Source organism: Cervus canadensis, chromosome 17, assembly GCF_019320065.1.
Source record: "Cervus canadensis isolate Bull #8, Minnesota chromosome 17, ASM1932006v1, whole genome shotgun sequence".
Taxonomy (NCBI): Eukaryota; Metazoa; Chordata; class Mammalia; order Artiodactyla; family Cervidae; genus Cervus; species Cervus canadensis.
The window spans coordinates 10880929-10906865 of NC_057402.1; the positions used below are offsets into that span (position 1 = coordinate 10880929).

Sequence of the window (25937 nt, forward strand, 5' to 3'; positions counted from 1 at the left end):
GCATGTGAATAATGACTGAAATTGATTAACACATTGTTCAGTATAAAAGATGAGTCTAAATGAAAGGATAAAAACAAAAACAAAATTCATTCATTATCACTGGGTTAACTCTGAAAATTGGTAGAGGGAAAGAAATAAGCATTTATCCTCTCTTTACATTAGGAAATATATTTTAGGGAAAATAAAAAAAGCATTAATCCTAAGAAGAATGCCATCAACAATGTAGAAGAAAAGAGAATTTTAAAAGCCACTCTTTTGTAAGTTCTAATGAAATAACTGATTCAGGCAAGGATCATCAGTGGCTGCTAAAACTGAAGGGTAAAAGGTTACTGGGAAACTGGGTATCAAGTGTTGAAGTGTCAGCTTTAGATTATGACACAGATCACAAGGGAGTCCCTGCTTGCACAAGCACTCCGAGCTCCTTTACAAAGGGACAGACGTCCAGACGCGACACAGCGTAAAACACACATCAGCGCTGATGAAGGATTCTTGCCAAAAACATTTGATCTAAGCCTCAGCCCTTATCAAACCTCCAGCTTAAAACAAATATGGAGAAGAGATAAACAAGTAAATCCATGAAGACTTCTACAGGACAACTGACTAAGTCTCTTCCACAATTCAATGTCATGAAAAAGTGGGGGGAGGGAAAAGAGGGAATCTGTTCTGGATTAAAAGCAAATTTAGAAATGTAACCACCTGAGGCTATGTATAGATCTTACTTGGATCCTATATGGAATAAAACAACTATCACACCCATTTGGGGGATAATTGGTAAACTTTGATATGAATTTTAAATGATATTAAAGATATTTGTTCATTTTGTCAAATGTAATAATGGTAACATGATTATATAGGACAATGTCCTTTTCTAGAGATGAATACTGAAATGTTTAGAGAGAAAATATGACATCTATAATTTAAACTTTTTAGCACAATGAAATGGAAAAGGCAAACATGGCAAAATGTTAACAACTGTTAAATCAGGGTGATGGGTATGTGAGAGTTCATTGTAGTATTTTCTCTGCCTTCATGCATCTTTAAATTTTTTCCATCACAGAAGTAGGAAAAAAAGTTAGTTGATGTCATTCCTTTACTCCAAAACCTTCCAAAGCCTTCCCCTGCATAACAGAATATAATCTCTGTTCTATATCACGGCTTTCGAGCGCCTGTGTGCTGTGGGCCCAAAGACCTCTCCACGCTCATCTCTAAACCGCCACACTGGCTTCCTTGCTGACTCTCATAAAACCACGCACACCCTGAATCACATCTTTGCATTTACTCTTCCCTCTGTCGGGACCACCTGTGCTTCAGACCTCCACATGGCCACTCCCGTTCTTGGTCCACACCTCCTGATCAGAGAGGGCTTTTTCCTGACCACTACATCCACAACACCCTCCATCACTTTCTTCCCCTCTACCCTGCGTTTTAGTTCTTCCTTGTACTTTTCATCCCTGGTGTCCAACGCACTGGGTTGGCCAAAACATTTATTCGGGTTTTTTTGCAACATCTTAAACAGAAACCTGAATGAAATTTTTGCCAACCCAATATGTGTGTGTTGTCTGTCTCCAATAGAACTTAAAAGTTCTGTGAGAACAGATCCTTTATCTTTTCAGTCACTAACAGTACACGGCACATTGTAAGTGCTCAATAAATTTTATTAAGTGAATGAATGAATATTATGACCATTAGATATGGAACTAAAAATATAAACCTTCTTTTCCAGAAGACACTGAAACGAAATATAAGTGTCTTTATTTGATCATGGAAAATGTGCTATAGTAAATCAGATATCTCTTTTAAGTGTAGAATTACCTCCTTGCAAAAGAAAACAAAGCAAACTCCTCAGACTTGAAAGTATTTTGTTCACACTATGGTGTAAATTATTTCTCTTTCCTGATATGAGAGGCTAAAAATATGAAATAATTTTCTATACTTATTAGCTTTATAAACACAAAGATGACTACTTAGTAATTAGGTTGAGACAAACAGTTAAGATCAAGCTTCATAGGACTTATCACCTCCTGTTAATACATTTTATTTTACTATTTATCACTTCCCATACCATCACCTCTTTAGAACTCAAGGTCCATTAGAGCAGGAATCTGTCTTGTTCACACCCAGATCCCCAGCTTCAAAACAGTGCGTGAAACACAGCAAACAGAAGCTGATTGCTGAATAAAGTCATCAATAAATTCTGCTTGACTTTATGTGAGATTTTCTATGTGGTGCATTCATGCATTATCCTCTGATAAGAAGTTATTTTTGCCAGTATCACTTTTTAAGATGACCACACCTATAAAACCACCTTCAACCGCTAGGCGATACATGGAACAAACTTTAAGCAGAGGTGTTAGCATAAGATACACGCCTATCATTTTTTAGTTAAGTTATAAAATGACATCAGTAATGTCATTTTTTCCCTCTTTTTAATCTTTGAAGCTAAAACTGATTTGGGGTTTTCGAGATGGCTACTAAATTTCATTATCCCCCCCCTTTTTTTTGAGAACAATGAGAATTCAAAGTACTCTTTAAAAAAATAGTTTCTAACACATACACATTATGTGGAACTTTTGTATACTTGAAAAGAATGATAGTAGGATGTCATAGTCAACATATAATCAAACTTAAATGATCCTCTGGGAATTTTAAGGAAAAAAGGCAGACAATGTACTCTATGTGGAAATTTGAGTACAAGCCTTTCTTTCCCCCTGCTTTTGACTCTCATTTTGAGGTTATCCATAGCAGGGCATCCATGTGTTTTCTATAAACTGTATCTGTTACAAGGTAAAAGAGAGAAAAAGCAAACTAATATTCAGGGGTTTAAGGCCTGAGAGAGCACAGCTGAGGCCATGACACACGGAAGGTGCCCATCAGAGCAGAAGTCACTGTGCAGTGAGACCCCTGCCAGCCTCTCCCTGGAGCACTGGGTCAGGCTTGAAGCCAGCGTGCGGACACCCTCCCCTGTGCAGCCCTCTCTTCAGCTGGGTTCAAAAGGAGAACCCAGTGAGGAAGCAAAGGGAACAACACCCCTCCAGGCAGAAGGGCGTGAACGGAGCCTGCTGTTGATTTCAAGAATGTGGAGAATTTGGTTAATTCCAAAATGTGCGCCAGTTCAAGAAAAAATCAGATTAGAGGCATTGGGCTCACATTTGTCATCATGATTGTGAACATTCTTTGTAAGAAACGGTAATAGATCTGATCACTTGATATGACTTGTGGCAGACAGGCGTATTTCTGGAGCAGCTTCTCATGAGTTCTCCACTTTAAAGAGGCTGCAGCTCGCTGCTCAGCAGCTGTGAGAGCTGGAACCAAGTCAGGCAGAGATGATAACTGAAGAAGAAAACACATCAAGAGAATCAAAGATAATTAAATACATCAGCTGCAGCATTCAGCCAAATTATTCAGTCTCACAATACACCGGGGAAGGGAATACTCTTAATCATCTCCAAACTAGGAGGCATTGCAGTTGTCACAGGGAGGTAATTATTCAGTAAAATCAAATATTTTTTAAAAATCTATACGTAAAATTTACGATTCCTGGCAACAAAATTTGGAAAGAGACAGATTCATAGCTCATCCAGTTAAAGTAAAATGTATTCTATTTCACCATCAGCAAACTTTGATATGCTAAATCCTACCCTTTGTCCCCTAGTTCTTATTCTTGCACTAATAATTAATGCTAATAAAAACTGAAAATATGAAAGTAAACCCCAAGGACTGTAAATAAAGATTGTGGTAAGAAAGGCAGAGGAAATTCAAGCTGTCGTAACTCCAAAAGACGTTTACTGAGCGCTTCTAGGTGGCCAGCACTAGGTTAAGTGTTTTTCATATATTCTTTCATTGATTCCTCTCAACATCTCTGCAGAGTAAGGTCACCCATACAAGATTCAGAAGCTCTTTTGATCCATGGGATTCACCTTATTTTCTTGAACACTGCTCTCCCCACCAGTAGACATCAGTTCCAGAATCTCTGGAAGATGATCTATGAGAGCATCTAGTACCTGTTAACAGAGATACTGATTACCCTTCTTGTGATGGCTGTGTTTTTCTAATCTTAGATTAATTAACATGCCAACTTCTACACAGAAATAGTGGGAAATTACCAAACAGCATTTGGGGGGTTTCTAGTCTCCTGCTGTCATCTTTTTGCTACAAAGTCTTAGAAACATAATCAACTACCTTGGTCAAACTATGTTGAAAAGAGGTTAGTATGTCTGCCTCTTGATATTATTCAAACAGTCTCGATGCAAGGCAGCCTAACAACATCCTTAAAACTGCCTCCCAACTTTTAAAAAAGTTTAAGTTGGATGACACCCTCAGAGATGTCTCACGTTGAGTAGCTGAGCTTTGGCAAGCCAGCAGCTGTTTGGGTGAATAGGAAACTCTAGATAAAGTATCAAAATTAAGTGTTTCATAGGCTCCACAGTGCTAAGGGAAATAAAAAGATATAAAATGTGACTGATACAGCATATGATCACAATTGTATAAAACTTAAAAAACCTTTATACAGAAAAAACAGAAAATGAAAACATACAAGAAAATATTAAATAGAAATAGTGATTAGAACTAAAAGTACTCTTTTGTCTGTCTACTTTTTGACATTTCCAAAGTTTTCCATAACATAACAAATAAATATACATATATATATTTTAAAACTTAATATTTTTTTATAAAAGACCTTTCCAATCTCTAGTCTATGACATAGTCTCTCATCAATTACAAGCTTCCAGGACTAGTCAGTTATTAGAATTCATGAATTTCCAAGAAGCAGGAAAATAAAAAGGGCATTGATATACTCAAACCTGATATAAAAGTAAAAAACAAACAGTAAGAAGATATTACCTCCAATGATTCATCTTGCAACAATGTTATTAGTTCTTTATGTATTAAATATACTCCAGAATTCAGAAGTTTAGACACCTAAAATGTAGCAATAAAGTCTCTCAGATTTGAGATTACTAGATATATAAAGGTTATAACAATTAAAAAAAAATAATCCCTGTCAGATTTACTTCCAAAATGAGACCTGGTTACAACATAAATATTAGCTTTCTAGAAAAAATTACTTGCACACCTAATAAGCTTTTCAGTCTGCATCCTAACATGCTGGAGTGTATGGACACATGAGGGTACGGAAGTGCACAGTTAGGGGTGGGAGGTGTAGAAGAATGGATTTATCAATTGTAAGTCTCCTATCACAAGCAGTAATGAGCCCATGGATGCCTGCAGTCCATATTCTAGTCTTAGAGCAGACAACAGGGTCTTTCAAGAGAGTGAAGCCAGGGGAGAACTTATCCTGGTTTAGGGCTCCCAGAGGGCACAAGTTCTGCTGAAAGCCAGCAGTCACACAAGGGACAGAGCAAATTCCTAAGCCAGAAAATCTTCAAAGACTTTTCCAATCAAAGACTTCAATCAGCAAGAGAGGAGTTGGGAGTTGCTGTTCAGTCTCTAACTTGTGTCCAACTCTTTGCGACCCCATGGACTGCATGCAGCAGGCCAGGTTCCTCTGTCCTTCGCGGTCTCCCAGAGTTTGCTCAAACTCATGTCCACTGAGTCGGTGATATCATCCAACCATCTCATCCTTTTGCCCCCTTCTCCTGCCCCCAATCTTTCCCTGATGCTGGGAAAACATAATCTTAAGTCTAAACTAATCCAGCTCCTTTATGAACCACTTTTTCCCCCCTCCAGACAAGCAATGGTAAAAATCTACAATGGTAGATTCACCAGATTCTAACTTTACCTTTAAGTATTTTTTTAACATACTAGGTTTGAGTAAGTTTTAATTGAAAAGGGAGCTCCTGATAAAGAAGGTATTTCAAAAATCTTTGCTCTACAAGGTTGTTTTTGATTTCAAAGTATTTTGAAAATCCTATCTTTCTCAAAAACAAGAATAAACTTGGACCATACTAGAGTAATAATCAGAATCCAGTAATAACATTGTCAGGAAAATTTAAATCCACCAGTGGATTTTCATTATTTAAAAGGACAAACCTACACTAAACATTCATTTATGGAGTCAAGTATCATCTTAACCCACCACCATGGTATGACTGGGTGAATACAGAAACTAGCCCCCCAGCAAATAGCTAAACCAATGATTTCCAAACTCACTTGTATCAGTGAAATATTCTTGTATATATATTTCAATATTCCTATTTCTATGGTGCGAACACATTATGTCCACTATAAAACATAAATAACAATAAAATAGTAAAGGCATGAGATAAAAATAAACTTAAGTAGAAACTCTCACATTGCATAAACGCTGCTTTCTCAGACTCTAATCTCATGCAACCATCTCATGAACTGATCTAGACAAATACAAGTATGCAGGGCAGCAACCAAGCATAAATGCCTTAATACACATAGGAGACAAGTAGTTAATTCAGCCAGCTAGAGCCCTCTGCCATTTCTCCTCCTCCAAGAATATTCCCATATGTGTATTTATAAAGATGACTTAACTGTTCAACAATGAATTATTTTAATTAATTATACCATTTAAAAGGAATCTTTCTTGGACTTTGCACATAGAACATTCATTTAACTCACACCAGAAAAAAACAAGCAATGACTATCATTCAACAGTCAAGAGTCTAAAGGAACATTTCTAATGCTGCTATGGATATCCTACATAGTTTTAGCTAACCTAACAATGCTTTGAACACAGTTCAAGGAAGGAAATACAATATTCTCACTGAGAATAAGAATATTACTATAAAGGCAATAAATATTTTATTCAGCCACTCAGATTTTTTTAATTTCTTTTTTAAAATTTTATTTTTTTGCTGCACCTCAAGGCATGTGAGATCTTAGCTCCCCAACTGGGAAACGAACCCATGCCCCCTGCATCAGCAGCATGAAGTCTTACCCACTGGATCACTAAGGAAGTCCCAAGCCACTCAGATGTTTTTATGTGACAGTCTTGAAGTCGACAAATGATAACTTATACATGTTTATGGCAATGATGGCATGCATGTACTTCCTACAGTCACTCAAGAAACATGCCCTAGATTTCAGCCTCAAGGGTTCATTACATTTAACATAAAATTTAAATTCACTTTTGTGGGACTTCCCTGGTGATCCAGTGGTTAAGACTCTACTTCCACTTCAGGGGGCATGAGTTCATTCCCTGGTTGGGGAACTAAGATTCCCACATGTCCCTCGGCAAGGTAAAAAAAAATTCACTTTTGCTCTGACACTATGAAGAGTTGTCATAACAGCTGAATATATAAACTGTGCTCACAAAATATGAACCATGTATGGTAAAAGCCACAAATTTAAACAAATACTCTCTCAATTTGCCATTTGTTCTCAAGTTCTTGAGTTTAATGCTAAATACAAACATTATAAAGCATTATAAAACTGATTTTACTTCCAGATCTACAGCCATATTCATACCACAATGTCTGGCTTAAAGTAAGAGACAGTATAATTTAAGACAAGATATACTGAATGAATGGATTAATACATGATAAATGAATGTAAATCTATATGTAAATGAATTATGTAAACTCTCTAAACAGAATTATGAGAATTTTTCCAAATTTAGGATTAGAATATGAAAGAGATATGGAGCCAATATCTTAAATCTGAAAACAAAAGTGTACAACACATCAGAAAATCACCTAGTACATGTAAGTAAAAAACAACAAATATAAAGTGGTTATCACTTTTTCAGACTTACTTCATAAAAGCAAATAGCAATAGTGTATCTGACTGGTACTTCGGGGTCATGACAAAGGCAGAAGAATGTAGAATAGAGTTCCATGTGGAAGTTTTTGGGATCAACAAAAACAATCATGGCCTGGTGGAGGTGGAAGAAGATGAGTTTCGAAGAGAAAAACATGCATCAATAACAATATCATAATCATTTCACTTAAATTGAAATCATGTTCTCTGAATCACAATTTAGTTAGAAAGCATATTTGGAAGATCCAAATACACGCATACAATTCTAACATATATACATAGAGACAAGTATAAATTACACCAATATATACCAGACATAATGCTAACTAATAAGTGTCAAATATGGCAATAGTTTTCAGTATCATCTATTCACATATTTTAAGTTATAATTAAAATGTGTAGCCACTACAAATGTATAATGTATTACCGGAAAGTTATAAGCACAGTTCTTCCGTACTGAAATATATTTCTTCTCCTGCTCTAAAATTTGGGGTGGTATCTGGTTTTCATTGTGCCCATTTTCCTGTTGCAAACCCAATGTACAAAGTTTCTTATAAAACTCCAAAAATCTCAAGTGTTGATCTGGAGTAAAAATTCCTAAAACACATGTAAAACCTTTGATCAACATTTTAATTGAAAACAAAAATTAAAGAGAGAAAAGCAAAGTGCAGTAATTAGAATCACATATTTAAACAAATGGTTGGAAATCATGAGTAAAAGTAATAATGAGAAAAGAGTAACTACTGTGAAGAAATCTAGTGGGTCTTTACCTTATGTTAATTTTAATAATATTTTTATTTTAATTTTGATAGTATAAACTATGCGGTGCAGGAATTATACCTGCATTAATTTCTGCAGCATGTACCACAGTATATACCACTAACAAATAGTTAGAATAATAATATAGCAGCCATTATTGCTATTTATTTCTGGTAAATATTTTAAAGTTGCCTACAGAAAAGACATGCACATATGTCTGCAGAGAAGGAACTTAAAAATGGGATCTGAGGGAATTCTCTGGTGGTCAAGTGGTTAAGACTTGGTACTTTGACTGCCAGGGACCTGAGTTTGATCCTTTGTGGGGAACTAAGATCCCAGGAGCTGTGTGGCATAGCAAAAAAAAAAAAAAGCCCCAAATATGAAAGACAGCAAAATAAACCCAAAATACTTTGATGAATGATTGGTTCCATATTCATATACTATCTTAAAGAGCTAGTAACTCAACAAATATTGCAATACTTTTTTCAACAGTCTATTGAAAGCCTATAAGCCACATAAAAATATTTTTGCTATGCTAGATTGTTACAATTAATGCTTACATTATTTTAATAAGAGAGAACTGAGTAATACATTTAAAATGCCAAGAGTTACAGGTATTATTCTACATTCTAATTTGAACTGCTTGTGTGATATATTAATCATTCAAAAAAAATTAATAAGGGTATACTTACTATGTACCAATAGTTAATATACCTAAACTTCTATGATCAAATGCCAACTAATATAAAAGATAAGATATTCAGAAATTTAAAGGGCTGTGCCTATTTCACTGCCATTGTTCTTTCACATAGGTTCTATCAGTGAAAAAGTCATTAAGATGTTACACACTTATAGGGTAGGCTTTGCAACTGAAGAACTGCAGTTTAGGGGCTAAGGTAAAAGAAAAAGGAAAAATTCTCTGCAATCTTGACATTCTTAGCACATATCATACCATATAATCCATGGCATAGTTTTCCTAAATGGAAAGATAAAGAAATAAGAATTGATTCATCTGCTTTGAAAGATTTTTCACAAAATGATTTCACTACGGGAAGTATAGTTTGACTTCTGTCATCTGAAAGACAAGAATAAAACACAGTTTAGATCCAGTTGCCCACACTGCAAATGTGCAAATTACTGTATACATACAAATTTCAGAAAGAAAAATTACTATGTTAGTCTCAGAGTAACAGAAAATATCTGACAACAATGACGATGGAGGTATGATATAAAGAGGAAGTGAGAAGTGAGTGGAAATCATCAAGAACTTTAGACAGGCTAAAGGGTTTGTGGGCTCCCCTTGTGGTTCAGGGTAAAGAACCTGCCTGTCAATGTGGGAGTTGCGGGTTTGATCCCCGGGTTGGAAAGATCCCCTGGAGAAGGTAATGGCAACCCACTCCAGTATTCTTGCCTAGTGTTAGCATTCTTATAGTCATGTAGACTCATACCACGCTGCATTTTATCATTTTATTTTTGATATATTTTAAAAGTTAGTTCATATTACATTCTGTATAATGAATGTCTTCACTTTTACTTCTTATGTGACTCTTTTTAAAAAACTGATTTGATTCTTTGAGTGTTTGCTTACTCGTAAGTTTCTGATATTAACAATATTTCAGTTTTGATTTCAAATACTCCCTGTATTTCCCACAGTTCTCTTAAAATTTCAGAAAAGAATCACTACTTTATTAGGGTCAAACCAGTCAATCCTAAAGGAAATCAACCCTGAATATTCATTGGAAGGACTGATGCTGAAGCTCCAATACTTTGGCCACCTTATGTGAACAGCTGACTCAAAGGAAAAGACCCTGATGCTGGGAAAGATCAAAAGCAAGAGAAGAAGGTGCCAGCAGAAGATGAGATGGTTAGATAGCATCACCGACTCAAAGAACATGAATTTGAACAAACTTCGGAAGATAGTGAAGGACAGAAGAGACTGGTATGCTGCAGTCCATGGCATGGCAAAGAGTCAGACATGACTTAGCGACTGAACAACAACAAAATTAAGGGTCTGACAACACTAAGTAAAATTTTGTAACAGGATTATCAGTATTATTACTATTGCTATTGCTATTATTATCATCACATTTCAGCACCATATCTATTGTTTTTACTAAATAACACTCATCCAACACATACTGAATTTCTTAGAGAACAAACATTAACAGAAATAGAAAAGTGAATGATAAATGGTTTCTGAACTTCAGACCAGCGAAGAAATCAAGCCCCCAAAATATCATAAGACAATGTGATCATTGTTTAAATAGTTAGTATAAGGCAGAAGTCTGCAACTATTTTTGCAAATATTCTAGGTTTTGTAGTTTATCTGTCACAAGTACTCAACTCAGTCACTTTGGCACAAAATAGCTAGAGACAGTATGTAAACAAATGAGCGTGGCTGCATTCCAGTAAGCTCTATTTACAAAACAGGTGGCAATGGGATTTGACCCACAGGCCATAGTTTGCCAACCCCTGGCATAAAGGGATTTAGAAGTTGTCTGGATCTGAACTGGGCACTAAAGGAGAAGCGACTGGCTAGGAGAAAAATAGAGGGAAGAGTGACAAAAGAGAACATGGAAAGCCTAGAGGTGGAAAGAATCTGGTATGCCAAGAAAACAGCAAGTGGGGCTGGAGCACCAGAGCCAAGGGAAGCAGGAAAGAATGGCAGGAAATACAGCCAGAACACATGTTAAGACAGATCTGTGACAGCCGAGTGTGTGGCAGGAAAGGTCCCAGATCAGAGATGATCTCTGGCTCTAGCTTGGATGCCTAGGGGCCCCCCATTATTAGGACACGGACAGTCACTCATTCACTTCTCAGGTACTGCTGTTTTTAGTCCTCTGGTGCACCACATGGCCTAAATTATTATTCTGTAATATCCACACAACATAGTTTGTCCACATTGCAATAATTTTTAAGAGATTCTCCTAGCTCAGTTAAAACATTGTTAATCCTACAATTACACAAGTGTTTTGCACCTGAGTACTTGACATCTATTCTTTCAAATTACACCCTACCAAAATAGCCAATTTGCATGGATAAAACTAATGTCCAACATTCATTAAGAATCTAGTCACACTCACAAGAGCAACTAATCATCTCACTGATTTGATCTGCGTAACACAAAGAAACACCTCCTTACCGATTCCCACCCAAATAGCCCGCTCAGGCTTCTCTTCTTGCAACCAGGAGATTTCTAGTATTAAAATATAAAATAGAGGAAACTAATATTGATATTGCTTCAGTCAAGATCTGTCTTAGGGTCAGTTGAGCAAGTTAAAAGCTAATCCACCAACCCAAATTCTCATTAGCTCTCCACACTAGTCAGTTACATGCTGATGAGAGGAGAGAGAGGGGTAGGGAATATACACCACCACCTCGTGCCAGGAGGGGGAAAGCGGCAGCGGAGAAAGCCCTCAGAGAGGAAGGACTACAGTGAGAGAGAGGGAAAGGGACACCTCACTCTCATCAGGAAGACTGACTACACTGCAGCCAGCTTCCTCCTCTACTAGTGACACAGAACAGGAAGACAAAATGCTATCAGAAGCAAAGCTATGGAGACTCACCTGTATCAAATATGTCGAGCAGATTAACCAAAGTTTCAAAGGCTGCCAGCCGCACACTGCTGCCTTCATCCCTAGAAAGTTCTATTAATTCAGGGAGCACCACACTTTTGGTAAGTTCTGTCCTGCACAATAAGCAACAGAAGAAAACAAATCAAATCAATAAATTCTTGGTAAGAATGTGATTAGGATCAGTTGCTGAGCTGCATGCTGCATAAAATAGGAAAAATCATGAGGATATGGCTCCTGCTCTCTGGAACCTTGCAATCTGACTAGAAAAGAATGACGGTTTAAATATAAGAAATATCCATGGTAATAGCATCATTACTTATACAGCTTATAGTAGCTGCTCAATATATACTCACTAAGTGAATATATTTCTGTGACAACTAACATGGTTGAACAATGAGGCTGAATATATGTGTATTAACCACTTGTATTTCTTCTTTATGAAGCATAATATTCATTTTGTTTGCTCATTTGCTGTTCCATAAAAGTTCAATGGAAATAAGGCATCATTGTGGACCTACGTGTATGATGAAAACATTTTCCCTCTTCATTAGTTCTTCTCAGCATACTGGATTATAGGTGAGGAATTTTTTCAGGAAGTAGATGCAAGGTGTATACTGCCCAAACTAGTCAATTTATGAGACTATCATTCTCTTGTCTCACAGCCAGAAGTATACGGAATAGAAGTCTAAGGACAGCCTGATCCTATTACCTTTGTAGGAGTCCATATTTACCAGTCTAGATGCTGGTAATTACAATCTAACCCTGTCATGATGTCCAAAGGGGGTAAAATATAGGAACAAAAAGGTAAATGAAATAAGCAAGCTTCACTTTTATCTCTCTTAATACAAACACATCAGAAGGTACTTATCATTTTTAAAGATCATAAAAAGTTTAGTTCTTCAAATAAGTGCCTGTTTTCATGGAATATAGAACAGACTATGCATGGCTGACAATCCAGGAACAAAAATGTAACAAGAAATTGAAAGTATACTTACCCAATGCCCTGAGCTATATTTTCTAATTGCCGACACATACAAGATCGAACTTCATATTCTACATCTTGACAGAGTGATTTTACCAAGGGAAGTATTTCTCTTTTAATGCTAAGAGAGGGAAGAAAGAAACATGCAAATAAGTATTTTAGAGTAATTAATATTTTCAAAAAATTATCCTGAAAATCTTAGCTTAAAAACAACATACTTTAATATAGAGCTTTATAGTTTACAAACCAGTCAATCCTAAAGGAAATCAACTCTGAATATTCACTGGAAGGACCGATACTAAAGCTAAAGCTTCAGTACTTTGGCCACCTGATGCCAAGAGCGAAAGACCCTGATGCTAGGAAAGATTGAGAACAAGAGGAAAAGAGGGCAACAGAGGACGAGATGGTTGGATGGCATCATTGACTCAATAGACATGAGTTTAAGCAAACTCCAGGAGAAACTGAAGGACAGGGAAGCCTGGCGGGCTACAGTGTATGGGCTCACAGAGTCGGACATGAGTGATCGACTGAACAACAACAGTTTATAATGTATATTTATATATGTAATTACATTTGCATGTTAACAGCTACTTTTAATGATTACAGAATCTTTTAAAAATAAGGGTTAATTTGGAATTGGCAGCTAAAACATCTTAGCTAGATAAAAGGCTATGGGCAAGTGGACTATCTGATTCTAGCAACCATCAACCAAAATATTCTTCAATTTTATATCTCACTCTTGCGTCATAATTACATAACATTCCATTCTTTCCACTTGGTATTTATCATCTATGCAGAGAGTAGCGAATAAATTATAAACAATCTCCATAAAACCTCAAAGAAAGATAAATTATTCAACATAATGAATTCATAGCAATAATGGAAAAGAGCAGAAATCTATCTTTACGTCATGTTTATCAATTTTTAAAGACTATAAGATAATATCATGCTATCCTCAAAACTACACTATGTACATGATGGAAATGACTAATACAGGAAATAAGAAAAAAGTTACCCTTGCTGATTTTGAAAAGCCAAATCAAGAAGAAATACATCTGAATAGTAGACTTCAGAGATTTCTATATTCTATAAATTTGAATCAGTTAAACTGTACACAGTATGGAGTAGTATAAATATAATTACTAAACATATAGTCATTAAACATTTTAAATCAATTTAATAAAGTAGACAAAAAATTATGTACAAATACTCACGCAAGGGCATCAAATTTGTTGGTCAATTTTCCTAAAATTTTACAACTAACTAAACGAGACTGCACTGTTTGGGAAAGTTGTGCCTTGGAAACGAGTGGATTCAAAATCTAAAGAGAAAAGATTTAGAGAACAAATTTACAAAACTTTATATATTCTTGACATTAATGTCAGCTGTTTACTTCAAAGAACATTTTAATATCCTAAATATTTTTTACAGAACCTCAGTTACGTTTTGAGGTCCATAGTTGTTCATCACCTGGATCACTACACTTTCTGATTATTAAGAATGATGATAAATCATGCAATCAAAAATAATCAGGCAAACAAAAAATTGAATTAAAGCTTATGGTGAATTCTCTAATGATCTGTATGTACATACAGGTGCAAAACATTCATTTTTCAAAAGAAAAAAGCAAGTTAATTGTCAGATACTGTGAAATTTGTTTTTGTTCCATACAGGTTAATTTTTATATTTGTCCTAAGGTAAACGAAACACTAACTTCAGGGAGTTCCCTGGTGGCCCAGAGGTTAAGACTCTGTGCTCCTAATGCAAGGGGGGAATTAGATCCCACGTGCCACAACCAAAACCCAGCACAGCCAAATAAATAAATAAACTTAACTGAAATGCTATTGCTGATCAAAGTCCAGACAAACATGCATTTTCTCATATTACTAGTCAAAAGTTTTAAGAATATTAATGCCTTCTAACCCAATAATTCCATGTTATGGAAGTTACAGTTAAGGAAATTGTCCGAAAAACAGGAAAAGCTCTAGGGAGACGTTCACTATTGCCTTACTTTAATAATAAAACACTGAAAACAGGCTTAAGCATTTCATAAATAGGTAAAATATTTGTAGCTACTACCAAATGAGTGATATAAGGAAATAATAAAGAAAATAATGCTAAATGAAAAACATGTATAAATTCAATATGATCACTAACATGCCAAATAGCACCATATACAGGGAAAAAATTCTGAAATGAAAATATATCAGAATGCTAAAAGTAGCAAAGTACAGAATCATTTTTCTTCCTTCTATATTCTCTACTAAAGATTTCTATAATGAATATGTGCTGCTTTCAGAGTAGGAAATAACTCTATTCTTTTTGAAATACCATTTTTATCAAAAAACAAAAAACTTAGAGTAACTTAAATATTAAAATTTACATAAAAAAGTTTTACCTCATGCCTTAGGGTATCTTTGGGCAATACTTCTATCACAGACAGAAGAGTTTCCAGCCATGCATTGCTGACACCTGAATGACAAAGACAAAACATAAGTTAACTATCTCACAAATTCAGTTCCAACTTAGCCATTAATATTTACAACTGACTTTAATTGTAAAATAGCAATAATTATCTTTATTGCTTCTGTAAGAAGTTTCTCTGTTTTTCTTGTCTTAGCCAATATCTGGAAAACATTGATATTTTTAAAAATAATATCAAGGGGTAACCCAAAGTGTACTTTTTTCTTATACTATAATACTATGTGTTGTGTAAGAAGCAAATCTAAGAAGAAAGTATAAATTATAAGATGAACAGATGGGTCTTCAGGCTCTAAACGTCACTTAATTGTGTAGGTTTGTCCAAAAAGAGACATCATGAATTTTAGTCACACCACTGACCAACTAACTCTCAGGGAGAACAGCCTCACCCAATTACGGGCATCAGACGACCATGACTCAAACATCACAGCCACATACGAGAAACAGTGAGTACATGTAGGATGAAGCACGCCAGGCCCCTGACCTGCGTCCCTGTGCTCCAGGTGCAGCAGGATGACTTGGAGGAAGGAGTGGGCATACGTATGAACCGACACCGACTCGTCCTGCAGGATGGTCAAAAACGATACTGCAGCCGTTAACTGCATCTCCACCCCTGCAACATGCAGGGCATCCTGTACAATCAGAAAGAGTTTGCTATTACATAGATGAGATATCAGAAGTTATAATTTTTTAAAAATCCAAGGTCATAGAAACCAAACAGTCATAGTCTACAAAATAACTATATGTGACCTTTAAGGATAGATATTTCTTCTTAATACTTTATTTAAGAAAACTACATTAATCTGCTCCTGATTGTTTAACTCATTAGACCACATAAAGTTTTAAATGTCTTAGATAATTTATAACACTCCATTGCTTTACTGCATAAAAATCATAAAAAGTACATATACCTTTAGATAATAGAATTGGCATTTTTAACAGATCTCAGTTTCTGTTTTCCTATTTGTATTGTACAGTTTGCCACCCCACCGAAAACAATCATGCCAAAACTTAAGACAATTGTATGTGTTTTTATTACTTATATTTCTGCTTCAAAAAATAAATATTATGCATTTTACTATAAAAAAGGAATACATTTATGATTGTGAAAATGTATTTTCCCCTTTAAACAAGTGACAAGAACACAAATTACTATGAAGTAAACTTTTAAAAAAGGAATTTTGCTTAATATAAGAATGTTTTTAAAAATTCATAGTTTTAAAAAAATTCAAGTTATATTCATAACCATCTCCACTCACCTTTTAAAGTCAAAGTCTACATTAGAATAGTTTAACACATCGAAGAATAAAACAAAAGAAAACCTACCTTTCATATAAACCTCACCAAGGTCTCACCTGTATTTCTCTAGAAGACTATGTAGGTGTGCATAACATATATATAGCTAAAAGCATTACTTTGTTTAATCAATTACAGTAACTACTGGAACTTCCCCTGTATGCCTATTTTTATAACTAACAAACTTGATAGAACAATGTGGAACTCGCATCCATAAAACAAAGTTTCATATCTGTGATCTTAGGAAAAGTAGTCTTTCTGTATATTTCCTAATATATAAAACATAGATATGGCTTCATTTTCTTAGAGATTTGATTTACATCATTTACACAGAAGTTTTATGACTTGCCACCTTGTACAAACTGAGCATTTACATAATGACCTCTGTATATCCAACTGTCTCTTCTACACCATCCTTGGCGATCTGGTAGGAGTCTCATCACCTGAACCCATCTCTCCCCAAAACCTGTTCCTCCCCCTATCTTCTCCAACTCAGTAAACAATACATGGTAACTCTGTCCTTCCAACTTTCACCCCTAAAACTCTGGAGTTATCCTTAACTCCTCTCAGTTGCTTACTTCCCATAATCAAATGAGCAGTCAATCCTGCCCCAAATCTGACCATCAATCACCTTTATCACTACCATGCTGGTCCAAGCCACCATCATCTCCAGCCTGAATGACTCCAGTAACCTGCTAATCAGTGTCTGATTCTATCACTGCCTCTCTATTATCCATTCTATACAGCAGCCAGAGTCTTCTAAAGTCAAATCATGTCACTTTTCCATTCAAAACTCTCCAGTGGTTTTCCATCCACTCAGAGGAAAAGTCAAAACCTTTTCAATGACTTACAGAGATCTGCTCCCAATTTCCTCTTTTCCCAGATTTCCACACGGTTGGCTCTCTGAACTCCCTCAAGCCTCTACTCTCATCACCTTTTCAGTGAGCCATTCCCTGATGATCCTAATTTATTTTTTATTTTTATTTATTTATTTATTTGATGATCCTATTTTAAACTGAAAGCCACCCCTCTGCCCCAGCCCTCACCATGACCCAACTGGGTTGATCATCACCATTATCCAACATACAACACAGTCATTTGTTTACAGTCTATCTCCCACATCTAGAATACAAGCATCATGACTGCAGAATTTTTGGTCTGATTTTGTCTGATTCACTACTGTATCCCCAACTCCTACAGCACACAGCAGGCATTCAGTGAGTAATTGCTGGATGACTGAATATCTCTTACCCTTTCACCTAAACTTCCTGCTCTTGTGGCTCTCTCCCTTCACACACTTTGTCCACATCTCCTAAAAGATGGCTTCAAGAGATTTTGAAGTGAGTCCTAAAGATTAGGGATTGGGAGAATTAGATATAAGGCAAAGCAAAAATGGATCATATAGAAATGCATTCTCAATTCTCTATCATGTCAGTATGGAGATGTTCCTGCCATTTCTCCTACCCCAATGTCTCTGTAACTGTGATTTAGACCATATACCCAGAGTCCTTCATTCAGCATGGCGGGACCACTGCCAGTCATCAGACTAGGAGATAACATATGTCATTCTGCAGCAGCAGGGAAAGACGCAGAGCTGTTAAGCGTCTGGCTCAAGGCCAGCATGCTTGTCATCGGCAACTCTAAGACTTAAGCTTTGTTGGCGTAATGCCAAAGCCAAGGATTGAATTCTTGCTCGCAGACTCTGTACTCCTCGTCACCATTTACTAAGGAATGGCTTACATCAACCCTGAGTCTGTAGGTGGTAGCGTCAGAGACTTGGCAGATGCTTACATGGTGGGGTTCATTCCCAGAAATCTGATCACATATTAGGGTGGCTGATTTCTGTTGCATTTTGTTTTAAACTTTTGTACCACACACACACACACATACACACACACGTCATTTAACAAATTTTTTTCAATTATGTATCTTAAGAGGTCCAGGCTGAAAAGAAAAAGAGAAGCAATGATAAGGCGTAAAGCAGAGTAGCAACTGGTCTCCGAAATAACCCTCCTACATCCCCCTCCCATACTGTTTCCAAAAAAAACCATTTGCTCCAAACTAAGAATTTTGGATTTGGAAAACACTTATAGAAGATCTGATGTGGCCAGGATACATCACTTACAGGTTTCAGAAGGCACAGTTTTTATTTAGAAACAGACAGCATTTTGCAAAGAAATATTTAAATAAATTGTGAGGGCCACAGTGTGCATTCCAGTTCACATGAGTCTGCTGTTTTACGTTCCAAGAGATGTGATTCTGCCTCTCTTAAAGTCATTAAGGTCCTGGGTTTTTGGACGTGTGCAAACTTTATGCAAAGGAGGAACAGGAGGAGTTCTCCAGCTTCACATCTTCTTACTGTATTACTTAGTCTTGACTCCCGCAGCAACATATGCCCCAACTATTTTGCATTTAATTTTCGAAAAATCCTCAAGTCTTATCAGGATTTGGGTTTTTCTCTTGTTGTGCTGACTTCAACATCTGGGACTGTCCACTGTTAAGAAACCAGCACAGACTAAGAGACTTCATCACTGCTAAAATTCAACTGATTTCTAAACATATTTTTCTGAAACATAATACAATAAGAACATGATACTTACCAGTTCCTGTTTCTCCTCCACAGAGTCACACCCTCTGGACAAACATAGTGAGATCCATACTCTCTGGGTAAATAAGTGTGCATCCTCATGGACCTTGGAAGACACTGAAAAGTAAATTCCTCTATTGCTTAAGTGCATGCCTTAATGCCAGTTACTGTTCCTCTTACATACTATCATGTGGCTGGCATTCCAACTCAAATTCCTCAAAAATGAAATAAGACATTTTATAAATGAGTGAATGGTACACTTCCAAATTTAAAAAAAACGAGTCCCACTCAAGGAAGGAAAATGTACTAGACACTTCTGTGTTTAAATTCAGTCTTTAGTTAGCATGAATGCTGCAAGAAAGCATTTTGTAGACAACGTAATACAGTCCTTGCAGAGAAGGAAACTGCTGCTTCCAATAAACCCACATCATATGCATCCAGAAGACCTTTCTCTTTACAATACACAACACAGAGAAGCATAAATAAATAATTGGCTTATTCCGAAAGAGCAAATATTTTGGGTCCACATATTTGGAAACTAAACTTTTAAAATAAAACTGATAAACATAACTACTATAAAGACTGCTGTTAAAGGAATCCTAAAATTACGAAGTATCTTTGTATATTTTTAGAGATAACATCACTGACTATTTAGAAATTAAATAATATGAGTTAAAAATGAAAATACTAACCTGGGGCAGATATTAAAATACTAACCTATATTTATATTTTATATTAAAATATAAACCTACAACATATAAAATGTCTGGAGTTCTGAGAGTCACAGTGTGGGAATTTTTAGTATTTAACAGTAATAGTGAACAACTCTTTTTACTATATAATTATGCTATTTATAAAAGACTTTACAACTGATTTAAATATGAATAATGGGAACACCAATCCTGAAATATCTTTAGCAATTTAACTACAGTATCTCATTCATTCCCTGATCACTGACTGCCATGTTCCACACGTACATGAAGGATGGGGAGAACTAGCTGAGAGCATAAAAAGAAAAATTCTGAGAGGGGAAAATAAAGAGGAGGAGGCAGAGAGGAATAAAAAGGGTGTGTTTTACCCTTCTTTTAATCTGTTTCAGTGATCAGCAAGGTTCATGAGGAGGTACACATAAAAATATTGGAAGATATCTTTCCTAAAAAGGAAACACCAGTACCAATGGAAACTATCACTTGATGACTGCAAACATGGAATGAAGTATCCAGCCATGCATAATCACCAGGACACCCAAAAAGATCAGTGCATTTGAAGACCATGGTTCTGAAACTGAACTTTGAGCTGGAACGACTCTGTCATTTTTCACACATAATAAATCAGATTCATCAGTAATTTCATGATTTACACTTGAACTGTAAATAAAAATTTAAAACACTGCAAAAAAAGGATGTGCCCATTTCAAAGAAATAACTAACGGACACAAGAGCTATAAATAACCATATCAAATGTTCCAGTTTATTAAACATTTTTTTGAAAAAACAAATTACAAACTGTTTACAGGGGGAGATGGCACTGGAAAGTGTGACACATTTCTATAAACAAGTAATGCCTTCTTTTCTCTCTAGTCAGTCACTTTCCCCTTCTATTCTAATCTCTCTCTAAGCCAATGAAAGTCTAATTTTGATAACATAATTTTAATTTCAGTCATAGCTATTTATTAAGCTGCTGTTGCTATTTAGTTGCTCAGTGGTGTCCGATTCTTTGCGACCCCATGATGGCAGTGCACCAGGCTCCTCTGTCTATGGGATTCTCCAGGCAAGAATACTGGAGCAGGTTGCCATTTCCTTTTCCAGGGGATCTTCCCCACCCAGGGATCGAACCTGCATTTCCTGCTAAGCAGGAGGATTCTTCACCACTAAGCTACCAGGGGACTCCTATTTATTAAATACCAACATCATACTAAGTATTCTGAGAAACTGGAGAAAAGTCAAAGACATGGTTCCCTACCTTTGAGGGACTTCTATTGATGATACACATTCCAATATTGAAAAATATCCATCTAGTTACAGCCAAGGAGCTAAAGATATAGCACAGAGCAGGGCTAGCAATGTATCTGGTCATCCTGTAAGTACACATTCTCTTCGATTCTTTCTGCTGAAATTCCCTGTATGTCCATGCACATCACTGTGGAGAAGTGGGTGGTTCCCTGTTCCCCAGTAAGAATCAACAAACAATCACACCTGCATCACCAAAGGAGGTTCTCTCCAGCCTCCTACCCTGCCTAAGGGAGCATGTGGCAAAAAGCCCACAAGTGAGTACCAAGTTCCCTTGTGTCTGGAGCTCTGAGCTATTCCAAATGGATAGCAATCTTTAAAAACTTTCTAACAGTTTAGCTGATTTTTCCTAACAATTTTATCTGGTGGCCACTTCTTCCTCTGAAACTCTTGTCAAAAGTCAGCATCCTTATGTCCCATTGCTCTTCAGAGAGCTCTTCTGAATAGAGTTCATTTCTTTGTGACCACTTTCGATGAGCTCAAGAAAAGTTACGATCATGTGAATTTTGTGAACACAAGCCATCATTGTTAGAATAGGAATGATGCTTTTCTGCACATACCTAAGTAGAAGTGGATGGGACTGTTTTGTTTCTGAGGACTGAATATTCCATACTCTCTTACAAGTTTAACCGTACGTTTAAAAAAAATGCTTGTGAGACCTCATCTAGAGAGTCAAGATGTTCTGATATGGGAACATTTTCTAGGATATCTACCTCAACACACTGCCAAAAGGCTAGTAAATCCATACAGTTTTAAATCAAACATAGACCTTTATTACGGTGCAATATGTGAATATCTTCTTAGTTTTATAATTTTGCAAGGATTGTAGATAAACATATCCATAAATTACCCTGTGTATCATCTAAATGCCTAAAGTCAGAAACCATATTCAAGTAATAATGGTGGTCCCATTATCACAAAAATAAAAGATTTTCTAATTAAGAGATTCTGAAGTTCCAGCTCATTTTTACTGTAGGCAGGATAAAAATAACAAATGATTGAATGACTAAGAAATTCAAGTAAGAACACTGGTCTCCACTAGAATTTATCATACTGAAAGGCAGTATTTTTAGATCTATTAAGAATACTAGCTTGTGTAATTTTTATATATGCCCATAAAACAACTATATTTACAGTCAATGTTTTCATTGAATTTACTACTATCATCAGAGAATTAATGATGTTACTCTACTTTGTCTTTATGGATATACATAAAAAGAAACAACACAGATATTATTTTCAGAATGCTTTGTGGTCAGTGTACTTTTATTTTTGAGCTAAACCAGAGAAGAGTCATTTTATACCATCTGTCTATGTTCTCTAAATCCTTTGGTTAATGCTACTTCTTTTTTTTTCTTAGTGAACTGGAAGAATAAGTTACACAATTTTATGCTTCCTTTCCTGTAAAAACTCCTCATAAGATCAATTCTGACCCTGATGATTTTTCTCCATCAATCTGACATTACAGGAATAACTTCACTTTCTTCTTCACCTTACTTCACATCAGAGTGTCCTTAAATGCTTAGCCTGTCAGTAGAGACCTACTCTATTGTGGGCTTTTTATGACCTGCAGGGAGTCTGGAACATCATGCTCTGCTTATTATGTAGAACTGTGTTGCCTTTACAAAACCCTTCTTTTTTCAAGAACTTAACTTTTAACTTATCTCAGAAAACATCACCTGCAGTGAGGAAGACAGGTACTTTTATTTTTGAAGTACAAACCAAAGGAAAAGGCAATTTGTATCATCTCTTTGTGCTCTTTAACTCCTTTAGTTAAGACTATTTCTTTTTTTTCTTGGTGTATTATAAGAATAAATTATATCATTGCATGCTTAAACAAAATATTATAGTCAAATGGAATTTTTTCAGCCTATATTTTCTCAACTGTCAAATGAGAATAAATATATGGCATGGAATTAAGAAGTTTAAGAGGATGTGTCTAAACCACTGAGCACAAAGCTTGGCCCACAGGGTGGGTTCTTCACTTTATTATCTTGGTTATCCACATTTTCTGTATTTATTTACATAGTAAAGGCTGTCTATAAAAATTTTTTAATAAAATCTTTTAAATCTACTTTTATTCAGTAGCTATACTCAAATAATCACATTGGGAGAAACTTATAAGAAAAGGAGAACTGATAAATCTTTTCAGAATCAAAAGATGCGGGGACCACATATACTGATCTTAAATAATCAAGTTTCATATGATTAAGTCTCCTTTATCTCTTCCCTAATATGTATCTTTCTCCCACTCCTCCCTGCAAAAAAGGTCTCCCTAGAAACTAAGTCAGCACCGTATCACTCCACTGATAGACTGTTTTTACTTCTCATCCAAGAATGCCATTAGTGGTTCAGGCCAATGTGTCATTGATCTTTCAGGTAGACGCTTACTGTCTTAGAATATTAAGCTCAATCAATGCTCATTTTAAAATTATTTTTGAGTTCCTATTTTTGCCAAGTACTGTTCTAGATTCAGGGGACAGAGTGATAAATCAGATTGACAAGACTTCTGTCCTGATGGAAGAAACAGAAAAGAATGGTAGGTGAGGTAGAAAGCTAGTCAGGGTCATTTTAGAGCATGGTAAGGAGTCTTATTCTACCTGAAATGAGAAGTTACTTGTATTACTTTCCTCTGTGTGCATGCTCAATTGCTCAGTTGTGTTCAACTCCTTGCAACCCCATGGACTATAGGCTGCCAGGTTCCTCTGTCCATGGGATTGTTCAGGCAAGAATACTGGGCTGCCATCTCGTACTCCAAGGAACTGTCCTGACCCAGGGATCAAATCCATGCCTTCTGCATCTCCTACAATCGGTAGGTGGATTCTTTACCACGGAGCCACTTTTCTGTGGTTGGTATGATAAATTAGCACAAACTGAAAGGTTTAGAACAACAGAAATGTATTCCCTCACTGTTCTGGAGGCCATCAGTCCTAATCAGTATCACTCAGCCAAAATCAAATTGTTGGCAAGGCCACACTCCCTCCTAGGCAGGATCAGGTACTTGCCTCTTCCAGCTTCTGGTAGAGGCAACCAACGTAGTCGTTGGCCTTCTTCGGCTGGCGGCCACATCACTGCAGGCCCTGCCTCTGTCTTCATGCTGCCTCCTCCTCCAGGTCTGGGTCCAACCTCCCTCTGCATTCCTCTTCTAAGGACGCATGTGCTGGCATTTAGGGCCCACCCCGATAATCCAGGGTAATCTCCCTCAGTCAAGATCCGTACCCACATTTATAAAAGCTCTTTTTCTAAAGAAAGTGACATGTACAGTTCTGGGATGTGATAGGAACTGTTCTGACTACCACGCCACTTCAGTAGTTTTCATTAAAGAAGAAAAGATGATTGATCTCTCTGAAAGATCTTTAAAAGATCTCTCTGAAGATAAAAATTAACTATGTGAGATGATGAATGTATTAATTCATTTGATAGGGGTGAGCATTTCACAATGTATAATATATATTAAATCATCACTTTGTACACTTTGAATATACACAGTTTTCTTTGTCAAAGTTTATTTGTTCCTAAACAAATAAATAAATGAAAGATCCCTCTGGCCGAATGGGCTCCAGAGAGCAAAGGGAGCAACAGGTCCAGTGAAGAGGCTACTACAGTAATCAAAGGAGAGATGACTAAGGCTTAGGAACTAAAATGACATATTACATATTTGTTGACATCATGATCGGGTAATGAGACAGTGGTATAGCAGTTAAGAGGAAGAACCTGGGTGTCAGACTCCTTATTCAAACCCCATCACACCACTTGCCAGTTTTGTGACTTTGGGAAAGTTAACTGACCTAAGTTATGACCCGTATAGAACTGCCATGGGCATTCAAGGAGATAAAGATTCAACAAAGAGTTGTAAAATGTTTGACAAAGTGCTTGACACATCTTAAGACCTCAACAAATGGTAGCTATCTTTATTTTATCTTTTCCTGACATTGCACATCGGTTTTACACCATATCTTTTGGTTCCCAAAATAAGTGAAAAAACAATAACAGGATCCAATAACTCAACAAGCAGAGACTTTTTTTGCACTTGATTTATAAAGAAGGCACTGATATCACATGGTTAATGATATCACTGTTTTAAATTTTATAAAGGACCACAGTATTTTAGAAATGTATGCTGGTAAAACAAATTCTTTCATTTTCAGACAACCAGAAGTTCAAGTCAAATATCCAAATATCCAAAATTAACTCAACTTAATATGTCACTGGGAGAATTCAAACTTAATCAACAAAGACCACAGGGGAAAAAAACCTGTTTTCTTTTTTAAAAGATATCCTAGGATTAAAAATAGATACAAGTAATTACAGTAGACCCTTGAATAACATGGTTTAGGGGTGCCAACCTTTCACTTGGTGGGAAATCCAAATAAAACTTTACAGTGGACCCTCACTGTTTCCCAGATTCGGTAACCACATATTCAACCAAAATCTGATCGTGAAGGACTGTGGTACACATTTACTGAAAAAGTTCAAGTAAAGATGGGCCCAAGCAGTTCAAACCCATGCTGTTTAAAGGTCAACTGTACATTCAGAAGTGCCTCATATCTAGAATTAGA

General features: G+C 36.2%; 1 protein-coding gene across 5 annotated transcripts in view; it reads right to left on the bottom strand.

The window, feature by feature from the left end:
• Positions 1-25937, bottom strand: part of PPP4R4 (protein phosphatase 4 regulatory subunit 4) — a 100722-nt gene that overhangs the window by 31272 nt on the left and 43513 nt on the right. Inside the window, exons 4-15 of one of the 5 annotated variants that reach the window (XM_043490238.1) lie at positions 19383-19475; positions 15971-16118; positions 15404-15477; positions 14220-14326; positions 13019-13126; positions 12015-12136; positions 9401-9523; positions 8117-8286; positions 7685-7804; positions 4843-4920; positions 3918-4001; positions 3148-3330 (exon numbers count right to left, since the gene is read on the bottom strand). In XM_043490238.1, the coding sequence (XP_043346173.1) occupies positions 3148-3330; positions 3918-4001; positions 4843-4920; positions 7685-7804; positions 8117-8286; positions 9401-9523; positions 12015-12136; positions 13019-13126; positions 14220-14326; positions 15404-15477; positions 15971-16118; positions 19383-19475 (1410 nt within the window). Of the gene's footprint in view, positions 1-3147; positions 3331-3917; positions 4002-4842; positions 4921-7684; positions 7805-8116; positions 8287-9400; positions 9524-12014; positions 12137-13018; positions 13127-14219; positions 14327-15403; positions 15478-15970; positions 16119-18033; positions 19277-19382; positions 19487-25937 lie in introns of those variants that run through there. The other 4 variants (XM_043490240.1, XM_043490241.1, XM_043490239.1 and 1 more) reach the window with 4 other exon arrangements.